A 20,238-nucleotide genomic window follows, 5' to 3' on the forward strand; every position below is an offset into this window, starting at 1 on the left:
AGGACCTCTTCCTGTTTCCTGGATGGAGCAGTAACTCCCATCTCAAAGCTGTCAAGATGAAAGAGAAGGCTGGCTTGGGGGACACTGTGGGAGGCGTGGAGCGAGGGCAGGGAGGAAGAAGCCGAAGCCGGGGCAGGAAACCCCACACTCTGTCAGTGGTGGTGGGTCACAGGACTCTTGTTTCTGGGTCAGAGCTATGAGCCCTTGGAGAAGGTGAGGCAGTGCTAGGAATTGCTATCGAAAATTAAAGAGGGATAAATTTGCCCAAAGAACGTACTCCTGACAGGAGATTGTACAGTCCAGGATGTTAAACCTTTTCCACGAGCGATCTGGAACCTCGGTGCCCACTGAGCTCAGCAATCTCCATATTAGTGTGGGATACTGTGTGCTTGGTGTCTTAGCAAACTGGGCCTAGCGCTAGTTTCCGCAGGCGGGGCAAGGATAGCCAGCATGCTGACTTGTGTCTGACGTCCCTTCTGGAAGGGAATAGTCTGGTGCTCTACCCACGATGGCTCTATATCTGGTCTCCGGTTCTTTTAGGGAAATACCTTGACTTTCCCTTGGGCACCTAGTGTCTTCAGCTGACAGTCTACTGTTTGAAAATAGCTTTTTATTTTATTTTATTTTTTAATTGCCCACGAGAATATAAACACACTCTGTCAATAGGCAGAGTTAAACTGGAGGCAATCCAGAGGGAGTCCCACGGCTGTTGACTTCCAGCTCCAGTTCAGAATATTTTGCATGCTTGGAATTTTCGCCAATCTCAGAGGTCCCCTTTGTGAGCGGTTCATGAACGGCCTAAAGAGCCAGGGTTTCAATAAAACAACTTGTTTAGCTGGCAACATTTGGTCAGACTTCTGTTAAAGTCTTTACATCTGGGCTGGTGAAATGACGGTGGGCCTGTTGCCAAGCATGACAACCGAGTGCTGTACCCAGGACCTACATGGTTGAAGGAGAAACTCTGATAGTCCTCTGAACACGGTACAAGCATTCATATACATACACATACACATACATGCAAACATATTCTCTAAATAAAATAATAATGAAGCTTTTAGATCCATCTTTGAGACTCACAAGAAGTGAGCATGGGCACCGGAGGTATCCTTTGAGCTGTGTCTTAGCCCTTAGCCTGTGTCTTGCCTTCCGTGCCCTTCTTGGCCCAGCACGTAAATGGCTTCGTTTTGTGTTTGCAGAGTGAGGATTCAGATGAAGAGGAGCCTTGTGCCATAAGCGGCAAGTGGACTTTCCAGAGGGACAGTAAGCGGTGGTCCCGGCTTGAAGAGTTCGATGTCTTTTCTCCGAAGCAGGATCCGATCCCTGGGTCCCCAGACAATTCCCGTTTGCAGAGCGCCACAAGCCGCGAAAGCATGCTGACAGACCTCAGTGAGCACCAGGAGGTGTCCTCTATCCGAAGCCTCAGCAGCACCAGCAGCAGCGCCCCCACCCACGTGCCCCACAGCGGGGAGGCTACGACACCCCGGACCAATTCTGTCATCAGCGTCTGCTCCTCCAGCCACTTTGTAGGCAACGAGGACTCTTTCTCCAGCCTGCCGTCCCCCAAGGAACTGTCCAGCTTCAGTTTTAGCATGAAAGGTCACGAGAAGAACACCAAGTCTAAGACTCGGAGCCTGCTCAAGCGGATGGAGAGCTTGAAGCTCAAGGGCTCCCACCACAGCAAGCACAAGGCACCCTCTAAGCTGGGGTTGATCATCAGCGCTCCCATCCTTCAGGAGGGCATGGACGAGGAGAAGCTGAAGCAGCTGAACTGTGTGGAGATCTCGGCCCTCAATGGCAACCACATCAACGTGCCCATGGTACGAAAAAGGAGTGTGTCTAACTCCACGCAGACCAGCAGTAGCAGCAGTCAGTCAGAGACCAGCAGTGCCGTCAGCACACCCAGCCCGGTCACCAGGACACGGAGCCTCAGCACCTGTAACAAGCGGGTGGGCATGTACCTTGAGGGCTTCGACCCTTTCAGTCAGTCTGCCTTTAATAATGTGACAGAGCAGAACTATAAGAACCGAGAGAGCTACCCGGAGGACACAGTGTTCTACATTCCCGAAGACCACAAGCCTGGCACCTTCCCCAAGGCCCTCTCCAATGGCAGTTTCTGTCCCTCGGGGAACAGTTCTGTGAACTGGAGGACTGGAAGCTTTCACGGCCCTGGCCACCTCAGCCTACGGAGAGAAAACAGCAGCGACAGTCCTAAGGAGCTGAAGAGACGCAACTCCTCCAGCTCCGTGAGCAGCCGTATGAGCATCTATGACAACGTGCCGGGCTCTATCCTTTACTCCAGCTCGGGCGAACTGGCCGACCTGGAGAACGAGGACATCTTCCCTGAGCTCGATGACATTCTCTACCACGTGAAGGGGATGCAGCGGATAGTCAACCAGTGGTCTGAAAAGTTCTCGGACGAGGGCGACTCGGACTCAGCCCTGGACTCTGTGTCTCCTTGCCCGTCGTCCCCAAAACAGATACACCTGGACGTGGACCACGACCGAAGGACACCCAGTGACCTGGACAGCACAGGCAACTCCCTCAACGAGCCCGAGGAGCCCACCGATATCCCTGAAAGAAGAGACTCAGGGGTGGGGGCTTCCCTGACCAGGTGTAATAGGTAAGGCCCTTACTTCCGGCTCCAGACTGAGGTGGGGATCAAGAAGGGTCTGCTTGGCGGGATCGAGTCTGACATTCGCAGTCCTGTAAATTCCTAGCGCCCGACCAGGAGGAGACCCTAGCAATCCCAAAGAAGGGAGGGTATTGTAAACCTTTGGTCATGAAGGATGCAGACAGTGGATCCTGGAAGGTGGTGGTGTTTGCACAATATAATCGGACTTTATGCCACCCTGGGGTGTACTTAGAAGTGGTTAAAATGGTCTAAGTGCCTGTACACTTGGTTTTCCTGCAGCTCCAAATCTTCAGACTCTGCCAGGCACAGACGAGAAATGCTCAGGGGAGAAACTGTCTTCTTGTCACTTAGCAGGTTATTATAAGCAATCGGGCTTATAAACTTGCACTGAGTAGGAGGGCGCTCCCGATATGCATAGACATTGTCTGTCTTCTGTAAGAGGTCTAAGAGGCCCGAGTGTCCCGAGTCCACATATCTGCAGTGCTCTAGAACCAACCTTCGGGGTTACATAGGAAGGGCTATTTTACAATGGAGGGAAATCGGGAAAGGAGTGTCAGTGCTGGGGGTCCCTGTGAGCAGCTTCTGACCTGTCTTGTCTCGCCTCACTCCTCCCGCCCTGTTCTCTTGCAGGCACAGACTGAGATGGCATAGCTTTCAGAGCTCTCACCGGCCGAGCCTGAACTCTGTGTCTCTGCAGATTAACTGTCAGTCTGTGGCCCAGATGAACCTACTGCAGAAATACTCACTCCTGAAATTGACGGCCCTGCTGGAAAAGTACACGCCTTCCAACAAGCATGGCTTCAGCTGGTAAGAGAGCTAAGTGCGTGGTGAGCAGTCACTCTGGGTGATGTTATCACACTCCCTGAGGTTGTCCCCAGCACTAAGCGTATGACTGCTCTGTCTTCTGTCAAAATGGCCAATCTGTCATCCTTAGGCAGTCAGTCTCCACGGCTAAAGCTCCCGGAGCCTCGGGGAGTTAGCTGCAGGACTGGTTGGTTGGGTTTCCGGCCCTTTCCATGAGAGATTGCATTCCTGTGACGTCATACTGCACAGCCATCTTGCCAGCTGTAGGAATAACCCCCACTAGCTAAATACACTGACACTCTCACGTCAGGATCCCGGGAGGAAGGAAGGAGAAATGGTGAGATAGGACGAAGCTACTTGACCATATCCATACCCGTGCATGGTTTTAGAGGCTTTTTCTAAAAACAGTGTTTGGAATTGAACTCAGGCCCTGGTCTACGCTGAGTCCACACACCATCACGTTGTCAGTCAGTTTTGAGTGTGAAGGTTTTGAGCATGACAAGAAAATCTACCTGTGCTAAAAAGTTTTTTATTTTGGGTTTGGGTTTTTTGTTTTGTTGTTTATTTGGGTGGGGAACTTTCTGGCAAAAATGCTCAGGGAGTAATAAATGGTTAGCTATAATATCTTATGTATATACTGCTTCTGTTTCTTTGAGTTTTGGGGTTTGTTTGTTTGTTTGTTTTGGTGTTTGGAGACCGGTTCTATCTGTTATGTACAAATATATTTTTAAAATTGAAATGTATTAGATGTCTAGCATCATAATCTTGAAGAGTCAGCCTTGGGTGTACAGTCTTAAGATGTGGACATTCAGGCTAGATGGGTGGTGGGCGGGACATAATCTCTGCCCACACTCATAGTGCAAAGACAAGAACTGTGCCTGGGTCCAGGTCTCTGTGTTTCGTAGTGTCCCAGTCGTCCCTGAATCTTTTCACTCAACGTCAGGGAGCTTGTAGTCCAATCTTTAGGAAAACAGAGATGCAGCCCATGTCACTGGAACACTCTGCGACCAGCCCAAATGGCTTGACGTAGTCTGAGGCAGGGTCCACGGCTCTTAGATGCTCTCACTCCTCCCTCCTAGGAATGTACACGGGCCTCAAAGCACTTCCTAGCTAAGGCAGTAACAGGAGCCTTGCTAAATACAGAAGCCTTTGTTCTCAATGACAGAAATCCATATCGACCAGTCTATCCCAGAGTGCTTCAGATTCTCAGTGGGGACTGTAATGTGTTCTTCCACATTCCACAGCCAGGCTTGCCACGCACAACAAAGCCAGCATTGTGCACGCTTCTGCTGCAGCACCCACTGTCTGCCTGACTGTGTGGAAATACAAATCAGGCTCTACCCTTTGGCTTTTCCTTTTCTAGAGCCATCAAGAGTGGCATGTCACGGCCGCCGTGTGGGCAAGCACCCAGAAGTCGGTTTTCTGTGGTGTCCCTCGGTGCTTAGAGTAATATTTTCCTCAGTGCTATTTAAAACTGCATATTTTACATTCTCCTTTCAGGGTTGTCTACCCCTTTTCTCACCAAACCCTCAAAAAAAAAAAAAAAATCTCCAAGTCCACCCTTCTACTTCAGTTCTGGTCAGTTTTTCCAGTGAGTCAAAACCAAAATGTAAAGGCCTGGCATTGTAGAGCTCGGTCAGCAAGGAGCACTTCAGCCCAAAGTCCCTTTCCTGTTTGGCTCTGCCCTTTCTGCTCTCACTCAAGGCGTCAGTCATAGAGCGCAGATACCTGCCTTAAATGCCTGACATGTGTTTCCTGGTGTCGTGTTTATAGCTGGGGGTGGGCCTGCTTTCAGGCTGCCTGGCCGCCTCCCGGAGCCTCACAAAACTCCCATTGTATCTTTCCCCTTTCCCATAGAAGCCTGAAGATGCTGTGTTCTTTGGGGTCATAGGCAGGGGAATTTATTTTGACTTCGGGTCGTGCCCCATTTGAGCTCTGGTCTAGGTTCTCAGTATGACAAGACAGTCCGCTTTGTGTCTGCTGATTTTTATGCAGTATTACCCAGATCTCTTTTATATGAAGCAATTCAGATCTCTTCAAGAACCCAGAAGGGATTCATACTCTTTTAGGAAAGGTGGGAAGTCGTTCCTCAAGCTCACATCAGAAGTCCCTAATAGGGTATTATGTATTTTTGCCTCTTCCTTCCTGTACCATTCTCATGTAAGGAAGTCCATTAGCTTCCCCGAGGACCACAGACAGCCGTTCTCAAGATTAGCAGGAGTTAACAGATTCCCCAGATGAGGATATTTGACCAGGTCTTACAGCTACAGCTCTTCAAATATCGAGACCAGACTGGGCTACATAAGAAAGAGTCGAAAAAAAAACAAAGGAACCGGGACATGTTAGGGGTGTGACTCAGTAGCAGGGCGTTGCCTAGAGAGACTCCAGGGTCTCTGGGTTCGACAGCCAAGAGCACTTTGCCCACCCCACCCCCCACCAAAAAAAAATTCCTGTGACATTGTCTAATAATTGGGTGATAGGGCATTCTATACCCATGATGTATTATAGAAGTTACTGACCTAGTAAGGCCTAATGTGGCTACTACAGCTATGAAAGTGAACTGGTCACTTTAATTTTCATTTAAATGGTCCCTGTATTGAAAGAGATCAAATTCATGGGAGAGGGGGCTGAAAAAAGGGGGTGAGCCAATTCAGGGAAGTAAATGCTTAACTCTTCCCCCACATCTTCTTTAAACAGGGCCGTGCCCAAGTTTATGAAAAGGATCAAGGTTCCAGACTACAAGGACCGGAGTGTGTTTGGGGTCCCCCTGACCGTGAATGTGCAGCGCTCAGGACAGCCCCTGCCTCAGAGCATCCAGCAGGCCATGCGCTACCTCCGTAACCATTGTCTGGACCAGGTGAGCACAGCTTCCTGTGGATTCCACGCGTGGGAGCTGAGCTTCACGCTGCATGCTTTCTCTCACCTCGTGGAGAAGACTCTGCTTCCCCGCTCATCCCTAATGTTTTTCCTCCAAAAGGTTGGGCTCTTCAGGAAGTCAGGTGTCAAATCCCGGATCCAGGCCCTACGCCAGATGAACGAAAGCGCGGAAGATTACGTCAACTATGAAGGCCAATCTGCTTACGATGTGGCAGACATGTTAAAGCAATATTTCCGAGATCTCCCCGAGCCCCTCATGACGAACAAACTCTCCGAAACGTTCCTGCAGATCTACCAGTGTAAGCATCCCCGGGTTTTCTTAACGACGGTCGGTGTCAGGTTCCATGGGACCAACTGAAACACGTGTCAGCCTTTTGCGGGGAAAACCTTCTCAAAACCTGAGTTTGAAGTTGGTGTGTGTGATAGGTTGATGTATCCTTACCGAAACGTGATTTTTGTGACCTGGGAGTGTGTTGGCAGAGTAATTGTGCAGCACACGTAAAGTACCGAGTTTTCTGTCCGGCGCCACATAAACCATGTGTGGTGGTGCACACTTGTAACCCAGCGCTTTGGAGTTCTTAGAGTTGGGAGGATCAGAGGGTCAAGACCATCCTTGTCCTAAAAAAGAAAGAGAAAATAAATGTTCCGGATGAGTCGGGAAGTATAAAAGGTCCATTGTACATGTTCATAGTCAAGTCCACTGTCATCTTTCGTTTGCCCTGAGCAGTAGGTGCCAAAAAGTAGGGTACCAAAATGGCATGCTGACCTTCCGTCGTCCCTTCTCCCTCTCTGCCTCCTGCCTTTTCCTTCTACCCTCTCCCTCTTCTCCACTTCCTTCACCCCGACCTCTCTCTCCCTCCCCTCCACCCACCTCTCATTTCCTTCCGTTCCCGTCTCTAGACTTATTTACTTTATAACTCTCTTCCAGGGCTGTTGAATTTAAATTTTCCCTGGTGCCTGTGTATTTTATCTCACTGGAAAATGAATGAATAATCCTCCTTTCCCTTTTTTGGTTAATCATCACAGTTCCTTCCATAAATACCCAGGGAGACAATACATATGCCCTCCTCACGTTTAGGCCCGGCTTAAGGCAACCAGTTGAGGAAGTGGATGATCAAGATGGGGACTGTGGCTTTCACAGCCTTGTATTTTTTCCGGGCTTGGGTGACGTCAGAGCAGCGTGATTTAAAAGCAGCCCGTCTTCGTGCTGAAATAATCTTTAGAACTGACGTGCTAGACTTTATTTTATGAGAAACGGAGCTGGCCTGGACTGCTTCATGATTTCTTTCAACCTTTCATATTTTGTGAAAACGCAGGTCACATTTTCCCCCCGCCGAAGTATTTGTTATGCGTTGTAACCATGGAGCCGGTTAATCAGTTTGTCTTAGGGCCCTGCATTTAAGTGACTCTCTTTTTCCACCACATGCTTTTAAAAAAAGAAAAGTTTCCCTGGTGAATGAGACTGGAATTCCAGGCAGACTTACTACAGTATAAATTGTTCTTACGGACTTATGTGCACTTTGGTACATTCGCTTCTTGGTATAATTTCTATAAAAAACTTTAAAAGTCATTATTTAAGATCTGCCTTTGAAATTTTTCACATCCTTTCCCCGTTTAAAGGATGGGCAAATGGGTCAAACTTGGTCCCCAAAGATACTGAACCCTTTCTACTCAGTTGAGCAGCCTCCATTTTTTAATGTCTTGCACGTGTCTCACATAAAACTTATTATTAAAACTATGCAAAACCTTTAATGTAGAATGATTTCAGTAATTAAGGTGGCAAATTAGAGATCTTTTTTTTTTTTTTTAATGATGAGAAAAAACGGTTCTGTACACTAAAGGCACGTGTCATCTGGAGCCCAAGTCTGAGGTCGATTTAAGAGCATGTTAGTATTGTGGGTGTTTAAAATGTTTCGACTCCCCCACAAGGCAGGAAATACTTGAGGGTAGTGACGCCGGTGGCAGCCCATAATTTCTTCCTTATTAATCTTTAGTATGCTTTCTACAAGTGCCTGTTCAGTGTTTGATGCCGATGTTGGCTTTGGGGTGTGGACTTGCCGTGTGCGTGGAAAATTACTGAGTTGGTGGTGGGAATACTTGTGTCCTGCAGATGTGCCCAAGGACCAGCGCCTCCAAGCAATCAAGGCAGCCATTATGCTCCTGCCTGACGAGAACCGGGAGGTTCTCCAGACACTTCTCTATTTCTTGAGCGATGTCACGGCGGCTGTGAAAGAAAACCAGATGACTCCCACCAACCTGGCTGTGTGCTTAGCTCCGTCTCTCTTCCACCTCAACACCCTGAAGCGAGAGAATTCTTCTCCAAGGTACAGATCAGATGCAAGAGGGCATGTACCTGGGAGGCATCACTCTCTTCCTTCTAGGGCTCTGGCCCTGAATTCTCATTGGATTCTTACCTGAGCCAAGCAAAGGTGGTTAATCCTGGAATTAAGTCCCTGTATGACACTGTAAAAGATGAGTTGACCCAAACAACTTAAGGGAGGGAGTGTCTTAGTCAGGGTTTTACTGCTGTGAAGAGACACCATGACCAAGGCAAGTCTTAAAAAGGACAACATTTAATTGGGGCTGGCTTACAGGTTCAGAGGTTCAGTCCATTATCATCAAGGCAGGAGCATAGCAGCATCCAGGCAGGCATGGTGCAGGAGGAGCTGAGAGTTCTACATCTTTACCTAAAGGCTGCTAGTGGAAGACTGGCTTCCAGCAGCTAGGACTAGGGTACACAATTACCCCAACAAGTCCACACCTCCTAACACTGCCATTCCCTGGCCCAAGCATATACAAGCCATCACAGGGAGTAAACGTTGACTTTGCTTATGGTTTCAGAGGAATCAAACCATGATTGGTTGGCCCCATGTCTCGGGTAAGACATCACGGGGCAACAGAAGAGGACCTTTGTTTTATGGTGGCCCCAGGGGAGGGGGCAGAGGGGACATACACACAGGACAGAAACAAGATACCCAAGGACCCACTCCTGGTGACCTGAGTCCCACCTCCTAACTTTTCCAAAACCTGCCACAACAGTACCACCAGCTCGTCATCATTGTCCTAAGCGTGAGCTTCTTGGGGATCTATCCTACCCAGGCCCCTGTCACTGTCAGCTCACAGAGCAGCGCCCCCCCGCCCCCCGCCCCGCCCACCCGTCTCCTCTCCTAGCCCTCCTGAAAGCAATCTTGTAAGCACAGTGGTTCTGAAAGGGAGCACTGTGAGTTTAGGCTTTGGCAGAGCCAGAGTTGAAGGCAAATCAAAGAGCATCAATCCTATTCCCCCAGCAAACAACCCAGCAGACCTACTGTCCTAAAACTCCTGCGTGGGTAGCTAGTCCCCAGAGCTTTAACCTCCAAGGGGCCAGGAAAGACTGTCTGTGGTCTATGCTTGAAGTAAAAAGCAGAGCCACAAAGGACAGAGGTTACTGAACCTGCGTTGCTCTGACTTAACATGCAGCTTAAGCCAATTAGCCAGAGCCAAACATCTCTGCCTAGAACACATGTGTAGAAGACAGGAGGAGCAGTGCGGCAATTGGAAGAAGCCAAGCGAGTGCACATGGAGGCTGATACTCACCAGGACTTACTCTATACCCGGCATAGGGCTGCCTCCTTCCTTCAGTCCTCTCCTGCGGTAAAGATCACAGGAGATGGACAAACTGTTAAGTGTCTTTTTTTTTTTTCCAAAAATAAAGTTTAGGGAAAGTCTGGCTCTGAAAGGAAGAGATAGCAAATCTGATTCAAGTTTCTTCTGTGAATAGCTCATGATAAGATCTCCTCCCCTCCGCCACGCCACCGGAGGAAAGGGTGACAGAATGAACCCAGCACATCCTGCTTCTCTTCTGAAAAATTACTCTCAGCTTGATACTTTGAAGCCATTGCACCTGGAAACCACACAAGACTCCGAGAGCCTTTTAACTAGTGTTAAAAGTTGTTGGGCCAGCAAACCCGACTTTAATGGGATAAAAAAAGCTACAGGTGATGAAGAGGGGCCAGATAAGAATAAGACCAAGCTTCCAGGGAACAATAGGCTTATCCCTCACCTAAGGTAGGGGATCCTGTTTACTTAGTCAGTAACAATGGCTGTACCTTCTATCCCTAGTCCAAACAGCTCCCACATCAGTTCCTTTCGAGACTGCCAGACTGCCTCAGCCCCCAACGCATAAACACTCTTGGAAGCCATTTAATAAGATGCCTTTAAATAGTCTCCATATTTAACAGGAATGTGTCTGTCTGTTTAGCGTTTTGTGTTGCGTTTTTAATGGAACAGTTGAGAAACTGCTGAACCAAATAAAAGGCTCTTTGAACCACTTCACCTGCTTACCAAAAACCCTTTCTTTCTCTCACCCAGGGTAATGCAAAGAAAACAGAGTTTGGGCAAACCAGACCAGAAAGATCTGAATGAAAACCTAGCCGCCACTCAAGGGTTGGCCCACATGATTGCCGAGTGCAAGAAGCTCTTTCAGGTACACAGCCCCGAGGCTTGGCCGCTGGCCTAAGGAGAATGTGGGCGGGCACAAAGTCAGCGGCTTGGTACTTGCTCCCACACACAAAACATCTTCCCCATGATTGGCTAAAAAATGACATACACACACATAGACTCCTCTCTGTCTCTGTCTCTCAGATAATGCACACACACAAACACACACAGGTATTTTTATATGTATTTAAATATGTGTGTGTCTATACACCCTTTGCAGTTAATTTTTGACAAAACTGTCTACCTTTTACTTAAAAAGCAAAAACAGAATTTGAAGCCAGCCTGTCTATAGAGCTAGTTCCAGAACAGCCAGGACCACATAAGAGAAACCCTGGGTTTTGGTTTGGTTTGGTTTGGTTGTTTGTTTTTAAAAAAAGACAAACAAAAAAAAAGAAAAAGCAACAAACAACCTGGAATTAAAATTGTGTCTGAGAGACCCGCTTTGCTCCATGGACACCCTGTTGTGGTTACTTAAATCCTTCACTGTCTTGAGGGAGCAGACGGCCAGCTTGAGTCGGGCGGTTGATTCTGCACTTCACCTTCTGTTGAGGCGCTGGCGGCCCCATCACCTTGTTGCCTTGCGTGTATCTCCCAGGTTCCTGAGGAAATGAGCCGGTGCCGTAACTCATACACTGAACAGGAGCTGAAGCCCCTGACACTGGAGGCCTTGGGACACCTGAGTAATGATCAGCCCGCTGACTACAGACACTTCCTCCAGGACTGTGTGGATGGCCTGTTCAAGGAGGTCAAAGAGAAGTTCAAAGGCTGGGTCAGCTACCCTACCTCTGAACAGGCCGAGCTGTCCTATAAGAAGGTCAGTCTTCTCCCTGGTCCATTCCTCTGGTCATGACAGAGTCATGAGACCTGAGATTCTGTCCAGTTGTATTGTCTGTGGGGATCTCTGCCTGTCATTGACAACTGTCCCTGTGTTGGGCAGCCAGGTGATTGAGAGTCCCCAGGGAAATGGACATTGTCCACAGAGGGACAAATACTAACACTTGCGAAATCTCAGTCTGGTCATGATGAAGCTCTTTCCCTCCTCAGACTCATCTTAGAACAGCGGTCCTCCACCTGTGGGTTGTGACCTCTTTGGAGGTCGCATATCAGATATTTACATTATGGTTCATAACAGTAGCAGAATGACCTATGCCAGCAAAATTACTCATGGAGTAGCAAGGGAAATAATTTTATGGTTGGGGGTTCACCACAACAGGAGGAACTAACTGTATTAAAGAGTCACAGCATTCGAAAGGTTGAGAACTACTGCCCTGACCTTACCTGGGAGACTCACTAGTGTTACTGGGTTCTAAAGGGCACCTTAGTACATGCCCTTTTTTTGATACTCCCATCCGTTCTGGGCCACCGTGTGGAGCATCCTTTGTAGCTCAGCGTAAAGTCCCATCAGCCACCCTGAAAACAGGGGTCAAATGACCATACAGACTTAGGGGTGAAATAAATGAACTTAGCAGTGTTAGGGATGAAATAAATGAATTTATCACAGTTATCATCCTCATACAAGCCCCAGGAAACAAAAGTCTGATTTTAACCAGAACCAACGCCATTTTATTTGCACTTGTGGACTGCTCTTAAATGTCTTCAGAACTAGTAGCATAGATTTACTCATCGGGCTGTGAACAGAGGGGCCTGTTCCCCACTCGAAATTTGCTTTCAGACCCAAAGTATATGTAGGTTTATCGTTAAAACAAACAAACAAGCCACATCTTGCCTGGAATCGGAGGGCGATGCCACCAACTTGGGAGGCAGAGGTAGATGGATCTCTAGAATTCAAGGACACCCCAGTCTACAGAGTGAGTTCCAGAATGGCCCCGGCTACACAGAAATCCTGTCTCAAAAAACAAACAAACAAAACCGGTGTCTTCTTTTCAGGTAAGCGAAGGACCCCCACTAAGGCTTTGGAGGGCAACCATTGAAGTCCCTGCGGCCCCCGAGGAGATCTTAAAGCGCCTTCTGAAGGAGCAGCACCTCTGGGATGTCGACCTGCTGGACTCAAAGGTGATCGAAATCCTGGACAGCCAGACTGAAATCTACCAGTACGTCCAAAACAGCATGGCGCCCCACCCTGCGAGGGACTACGTCGTACTGAGGTGAGTCCCGAATTGATTTGACTGTGACAAGGACAGCTACACATCAGGACCGAGCCCGTGCATCACTAACACGTACACTGTGATTACAGTATTCAGGGCCAAAGGTAGATGTCAGGAACAGGGAGGAGTGGTGTCAAAGCCAGCAGGGTGCTGCCCCGAACAACGCTTTACCTCTTGGCACTGAGCTCAAAAGGCAGAGCCTTTTCAATAGAGCGTGCACCTCGGTGCTAGATGTCTGCCGAGTTGACTGTGGATATTCTGGTTAGAAGTAGCTAACGAGTGGATAGGGAAATAGCACTGAGCGCCAAGTGATAGGTGATTGAGGCCGAGTTATGTGTAACTCCCAAGTCTGAATTCAAGAGCCTGAAGGGTATTGAAGGAGCGGATCCAAAAAGCTTTGAGGAAACGTGGAGTTAATCTTGCAGAACTGTTCATTGCATGTTGGATGCCCATGTCCTGAGACACTCGTGAAATGTGAAAGTGTTTTGTTTTGTTTTGTTTTTTAAATAAAACTACTTCAGACTGGCTCTTTTCCAAAAAGAGACTGAGTGACTGAGCATTTCCACCCTGTCTTAGTCAGGGTTTCTATTCCTGCACAAACATCATGACCAAGAAGCAAGCTGGGGAAGAAAGGGTTTATTCAGCTTACACTTCCACATTGCTGTCCATCACCAAAGGAAGTCAGGACTGGAACTCAAGCAGGTCAGGAAGCAGGAGCTGATGCAGAGGCCATGGAGGGATGTTACTTACTGACTTGCTCCCTATGCCTTGCTCAGCTTGCTTTCTTACAGAACCCAAGACCACCAGCCCAGGGACGGCACCACCCACAATGAGCTGGGCCCTCCCTGCTTGATCACAGGTTGAGAAAACGCCCTACAGCTGGGTCTCATGGAGGCATTTCCTCAGGGGAGGCTCCTCTCTCTCTGATAACTCCAGCTTGTGTCAGGTTGATGCACAAAACCAGCCAGGACCCAGCCCAAGCAGAAGCCACTCTGTGCACATTGTCCACCCAGCGCCCGTGCACAGGAATCAATTGGGAGGATCTCAGGATGGAGGTGCCATTCTCAACCTGGCTTCTGAGAAATTCCATTTCCCCTTTGGTTTTGTCTCCACAGGACCTGGAGGACTAACTTGCCCAGGGGAGCCTGTGCTCTCTTATTCACCTCTGTGGATCACGACCGGGCACCCGTGGCGGGGGTGAGGGTTAATGTGCTCCTGTCCAGATATTTGATTGAACCCTGCGGGTCAGGAAAATCCAAGCTCACCTACATGTGCAGAGCTGATTTAAGGTACATTCTGATTCTGACCTTTTGATGTGGGGATGGTGACGCAGAAGATGCAGATTTTCCATATGATTACAAGAATGGCCAAAGGAATCTGTCACTGTTTTGGACACGTATGAAGAGTGGGGCACATAAAGCAGAACCGTGATGTTTGCTGTCCTTTGGGGTACTGCTTCCAAACCTTAGGAAATGTGCTGTTGAAGTGCTGTGAATCTGGTAGTTTTATCATATATTTAAAGCCACAGGAAGTGGTATATTTTATATTGAACCAACAAGTAGATATTGCCAGCTTTATACCGGAAGGTGTTTGAGCAGTGTGCATGTTTTGCTTTTGTGTGGTAAATGAACACGATTCTTCAGATATAAAAATGCCCAACATTGACTAGTGAATGATCACTTCATAAAAAAAAAAAAAAAAAAAAGTCCCCTTTGTCAGTTACCCATGCAGTCCGTTTCTGAGATACATGCTGAAACTGTCTCTAAGTCAGTTGAGTATCCAGTATCCAGGGTCATTGTGTATGCATCTTTAAATGGTGTTCCCTGGAAATGTTCTGGTACTAAATGTGTAATGGCTCGGCCAGGGATTGTCTGCCAACAAAAAGTTGCCCTTACCTTCACATATTGTTCACGGAGGATTGAAAGTAGGCATCCTGGTACTTGAGAGGCTAAAGCAGGCCAATCACAGTGAGTTCAAGGCCAGCCTGGACTACGTAGCCAGTTCTAGGGCATCCAGGGCTACTTGGAGACACTGTCAAAGGGAGAAGGAAATAGAAGTAGGAACCTTTGGCACAGCACAATGGTGAAGACCTTTTCCTCTCCATCCTGAGGTCCTGAGCCCAATCCTCATAGTGAAAATTTGTTTTTAAAAAAAGTACTCAAGACCGCCTTGATCCTACCTTGGTTTTTTGTCTAATTTAAATAACTCACCAGCTTTTCTTTGTGTGTGACAGGGGCCACATGCCGGAGTGGTACACAAAATCTTTCGGACATTTGTGTGCAGCTGAAGTGGTAAAGATCCGAGACTCCTTCAGTAATCAGAGCACTGAATCCAAGGATACCAGATCTAGGTGATGACCGAAGGGAGGCAGCCGTGTCTGCAACCTGGGTGATATTGCTAGAACCTTGCAAGTCCTTGGAGGAAGAGTTCATCTGGGTCTGATTGACTACAGAGATTCGACACGTTCTTAAAGCTGCTTCCTGTTTGTCTTAGGTCTCTGTTGTAGACCTTGACTGGAATATGTAAGACACGGCGGGGCGGGGTACCTGTATTATTCAGATTGCTTCTGAGAAGCAAGAACTCTTTCAGCACCTAATGGAAGATACGGAAGAGGCGTCGTCGATCTTTTGCGACATCAGCGTCTGTGTACCTTATTTCTTATTGTTTTCGGCGTACTGAGGGACTGATGTATCCACTGGAACAGCTGGTACTCGTGGACAGGTTTTCTCACTGAGACGAGCAGAGAATGGTTTGCACAGAGGAGTGTGAATGTGTGTGTTGCTGGCTGAGTGGCATAGATGAAGGGATGGGAGGCAGTGTCTGGCACACTGAGATGCTCCACAAAGGATGCTATTATACCTGGTTTAGCTCAACCTGGAATAGCTGACTACCCAGGGATCCACCCAGAAGGGGAATCCAGATCCCTTCCTCATCCCCCACCCCCACCCCACCCCTGGTTATTAAGCTTTTTTTTTTTTTTCTTTTCTGTAAAGCTCTGCTGTCCCATAAACTGTAGCTTCCCCACGACTAGGAATTTAACCATAGACTAGTTCAGGAATAAGCATCAGCTTCACCTCTTTGACTGGCTCCAAAGAAAGGCTTTTCTTTACGTGAGATAGAAAAGCTGAACACAGACACAGCCATAAGCAAAGTAAGAACGCTTTCTCATTTCCAATACTGGGTGTTGAACCCAGAGCCTTTTATATACCAAGCAAGCGCTTTACAGTGAAGTCATCCCCACCTCTGTTTTCACTCCTTGTTCTGAGGCAGTGTCTCGCCGTGTTGCCCAGGCTGGTCTTGAACAACTGACTCGCTGTATAGCTCAAGTTATCTAGGTCTAATAGTTGGGATAAGGGACTCAGCAAAACTTTTTACCTGTTATAATTCGGAGTATAGTGTTGCTTGTGACATAAATTCAAAGATACCCAGGGGAACCCAGAACTATGTCCCCAGTACGTTTAACCCAACCAAGCACAAGAGGCTTCTGATTGTGGGTGGTGGTGTCAGTGTTCCTGACAGCTATATGTGTATTTTATCATGCACAGATAGGTTTTCTGAGTATTATTTTTCCTGTATTTTTTTTCTTTCTCTCTTTCCTTATGCCCTTGAACTGTATTTTAGTAATAATGGGGGATGGTAATCTCAGTGAAAAGCGAGCAGTGCAGGTTTTCGGAAGCGTGGTCTTTATACAGGTTTTACTGTAATGGTGAGGACTGACTCAAGACAGTATTAGTAAATTTATTTTGTATGGATCGAAACAGTGAGTACCGTATGAATGAGAGCTGCAGAAGGATTTTTATTTTGTTATAACTCAGTTACCTTGTCAGTATTATTTCAAAGGTTCTTTGAAGAATGGGGGGAGGGGTCAGAGTAGAGTTTTAAAAGTCTGAGTATTTCAAATTATCAGTGTTGCTTTGTGAAGATGTGTGTGTGTGTGTGTGTGTGTGTGTGTATGTGTGTATTCAACCTTGATGGCTTCCAGATCTGTAAGATTGTATGTTGTATATACCATTCTATTGAGAAACATGTACACGTCTGTCTACTGTGCTTTCAGACATAGATAAAGCATGATAAAGATTATTATTTAAGATATACTTGTATTTATACCTCAGATATTCTTTTGGGTTTTGTACCTCAAGGTTCCCCTCCCCACATTGTAAATACACTTTACGTGAATACAGTTTTAGTGAGAGAGAAAAAAAAAGACTAAATAAAGGAAGAGGTTTATAATTTGCCCCATATCTATCTGTACAGAGTATATTCGGTGAGTGCACTATTAAATGTTTAAGGGGAAGAGTCTGGCCTGCTCTCTGCCTTGCACCTTCTCCGCCCTTAGAAGCAGGGATTTGCAAAGCACAGGGCCCCAGTGCCAACCCAAGTCCGAAGCTACATTAGCGAAGAGAGAAGTCAGACGACGACGGAATCATTCCAAGGCCAAGCTGCAACTGAGCCATTCGCCCACAAACAGGAAAGCCCGGTGAAGGTTCAGGAAGCCTGGAGAGTCTCTCCAGACCAAGGTCAGAAACGATGCTGAGAAATTACGAGAATCGAGCAACGGCGAACGGAACGACGCTTGTGAGCGACGTTAAGGTCACTGAATGATCCACAAAAGGTTGCTCTCCCGTGATTAACTTCCCTGCTGAAGGGAATTACTTACGTCTGGCCAGAGAAGAATTCTTCAGAGTATGGGACTTTCCAAGAACTGGGGTTAACATCTTGTAACATGGCCACGGTTTGTCCACATGACTCGTGGTCTGGATGGTGAGTTCTTCAAGGGCAGGCTCGTCTCCTGCACATCTTTATTATTCCTCTACAGCAGCTTTCAGTGTTTTGTACTTGTAGACACCAAATAAATTTATCGTTTGCTAAAGAACACCGACTGAATTTGCTTCCGTTATTTTTAAGAGAAGAAAATGCTTATCATGAACCTTGAACCCTCACTTCAGTTCATTGTTTTCAGCCTGCTTTGGCTTTGGTTTTAGTCTCAATTTGTTTGAGGGAGGATCTTTCTACATTAGCTCAGGCTAGCCCAAAACTCACTACTAGGGGATGTTAAACTTTAAACTGAAAAAGATGGCGACTTCTCTGTATGTTGGTTCTAAATTGAAGAGTTCTTTATCAAGCCTAGTGCGATGGCACACGCCTTTAACACCAGCACTAGGGAGGCAGAAGCAGGAAGATCTGTGAATTTGAGGCCAGCCTAGTCTACTTAGTTATATGACTGCTGAGGTTAAATAGTAGACCCTCTTTTCTTTGTTCTGGGCATTGAAGTCAGGACCTCACACATACAGGATAGGCATTCTACCACTAAAATACATCCTCAGATCCTTTAATGGAGTTTTTACCAGCTTCCTGTCTCACAGAACTTGTGATGTCCATTTACAAGAGGTTTTATTTTGTTATTTACCGGAGTCATAGAGAGCAGGCCAGAGTCATAGAGAGCAGGAAACCTTGTAATTGTCTCAGAGGCCTTTTGTTTTTCCTTTGCAGACAGCTATACAAAGTAAAAGTCTCTTGAGCCAGAATACCTATGTCTATATTGTCTGAAGAACCCTGAATTCCTAAATTATTAGCAGGTTCTGTACACGGTGCTACCAGCATGGCATAGTTTACATGCTTCAGCTATAGATTTTGATCGCTTTTGTTACATCATCCGTTTGCAGCTTTAGGCAAAGCTAGCTCACCCTGCCCCCTGCTCTTAAAACCTGCCTTTGCCCCTTCCTGCCTTTCTTCTTTAAATAAAGTCATCTATCCCAGGCTGACCTCGGACTTGCTAAGATGGCCTTGAATTTTCCATTCCTTCTGCCTCCGCCCTCCAAAAGGAAGGATCACAGGTATAAACCACCATGCTGAAAGGCAAACCCAGAACCCTATGCACACCAGGCAAGCTCTTCACTAATTGACTTACTCCCTCAGACATAAAAATATACAATGTCACCAGTGAGCAGTGAGACCACTCTATATTCACTCAGGAAGAGTTAACGTCAACCAGACCACACAAAGCAACTGTTAAGCCCCACCCATGCTACCTACCAGTGGATTTTTATTGGGCTTATTTTATATGTGTAGATGTTTTTACCTGCTTGTATGTATATGTACTCTGTGTGTGTGTGTGTGTGTGTGTGTGTGTGTGTGTGTGTGTGTGTGTGTGATACCCACAGAGTCTAGAAGAGGGATGTCAGATTATGGATGTGAGGCAGTGTGGGGTGTGCTAGGAATGAAATCCAGGTCTTCTGCAAGAGCAGTGAATGCTCTGAACTGCTGAGCCTTCTCTGCAGCTCCTATCTACCAATTTCGGTAAGAACGATGGAAAAGGCCTTTTAACAATGGATTGCTTCTTTTAATGTCCTTTACTGTATTTATGGATTTTTAATGAGTGTGTGCCTGCGGGGTATCTGTGTGCATCACATACATGTGAGGGCTTATGGGGACCAGAAGAAAGCATTGGGGATAGAACTAGAGCTACGGGGGTTCTCAGTTGCCCAGTGTGAGCACTGTGAATCAAATGTGGGTTTTCTTTAAGGGCAGTGTCTTATTCAGGTTTCTATTCTTGCACAAAACAGCATGACCAAGAAGAAAGTTGGGGAGGAAAGGGTTTATTCAGCCTACACTTCCACACTGCTGTTCATCACCAAAGGAAGTCAGGATTGGAACTCAAGCAGAACAGGAAGCAGGAGCTGATGCAGAGGCCATGGAGGGATGTTACTGGCTTGCTTCCCCTGGCTTGCTCAGCCTGCTCTCTTATAGAACTCAAGACCACCAGCCCAGGGATGGTACCACTTGATTACTAATTGAGCCCTTCCCCCTTGATCACTAATTGAGAAAATGTCTCACAGCTGGATCTCAGGGAGGCAGATCCTCAATGGAGGCTCCTTTCTCTGTGATAACTCCAACTTGTGTCAAGCTGACACACAAAACCAGCCTGTACAGGCAGCAAATGCTCTTAACCTCTGAGCTATCCTCCAGCGTCCCTCTTGATATTTTTTTCAGGGCTGTGGAGACAAGTGAGAGGCTGTATAGTGTGTGTGTGTGTGTGTGTGTGTGTGTGTGTGTGTGTGTGTTATCTTTTGCAGGAAAATCGAGGAAACCAATGACCACAGATCAGTGTCTTCCAACAAGATGCATATGATTTTACAGCTACCCACGTGTCTGCACTGCCTCTGTCCGTTTTTCCAACACTAACCTAAGTCTCAGGTGTGTCTTGTGAAGCACAGCCATTAGACCAGGTTATATGTGGCTAAAATAAAACCTGGGTGCCCCCAAAGTGATTCTAACTCAGGCACCGTACCCCGGAACACCTGCTGTTGGTTGACCTTTCTTTAACTATCAGAGCTAATCTAC

General features: G+C 47.2%; 1 protein-coding gene across 6 annotated transcripts in view; it reads left to right on the plus strand.

Moving 5' to 3' along the window:
* The window catches only part of Dlc1 (DLC1 Rho GTPase activating protein), a 420,643-nt gene extending 402,873 nt beyond the window's left edge, over positions 1-17,770 (plus strand). For 5 of the 6 annotated variants that reach the window (XM_039094797.2, XM_017600236.3, NM_001370997.1 and 2 more), the window contains 10 exons: positions 1,197-2,620; positions 3,263-3,439; positions 6,134-6,293; positions 6,414-6,612; positions 8,424-8,637; positions 10,664-10,778; positions 11,388-11,606; positions 12,680-12,897; positions 14,013-14,186; positions 15,131-17,770. In XM_039094797.2, coding sequence (XP_038950725.1) covers positions 1,197-2,620; positions 3,263-3,439; positions 6,134-6,293; positions 6,414-6,612; positions 8,424-8,637; positions 10,664-10,778; positions 11,388-11,606; positions 12,680-12,897; positions 14,013-14,186; positions 15,131-15,251 — 3,021 coding nt within the window. In that variant the 3' untranslated portion in view covers positions 15,252-17,770. The remainder of the gene's footprint in view (positions 1-1,196; positions 2,621-3,262; positions 3,440-6,133; positions 6,294-6,413; positions 6,613-8,423; positions 8,638-10,663; positions 10,779-11,387; positions 11,607-12,679; positions 12,898-14,012; positions 14,187-15,130) is intronic. The other variant, NM_001127446.1, reaches the window with a different exon arrangement.
* Positions 17,771-20,238: the final 2,468 nt, after the last annotated feature.

Source organism: Rattus norvegicus, chromosome 16 (genome assembly GCF_036323735.1).
Source record: "Rattus norvegicus strain BN/NHsdMcwi chromosome 16, GRCr8, whole genome shotgun sequence".
Taxonomy (NCBI): Eukaryota; Metazoa; Chordata; class Mammalia; order Rodentia; family Muridae; genus Rattus; species Rattus norvegicus.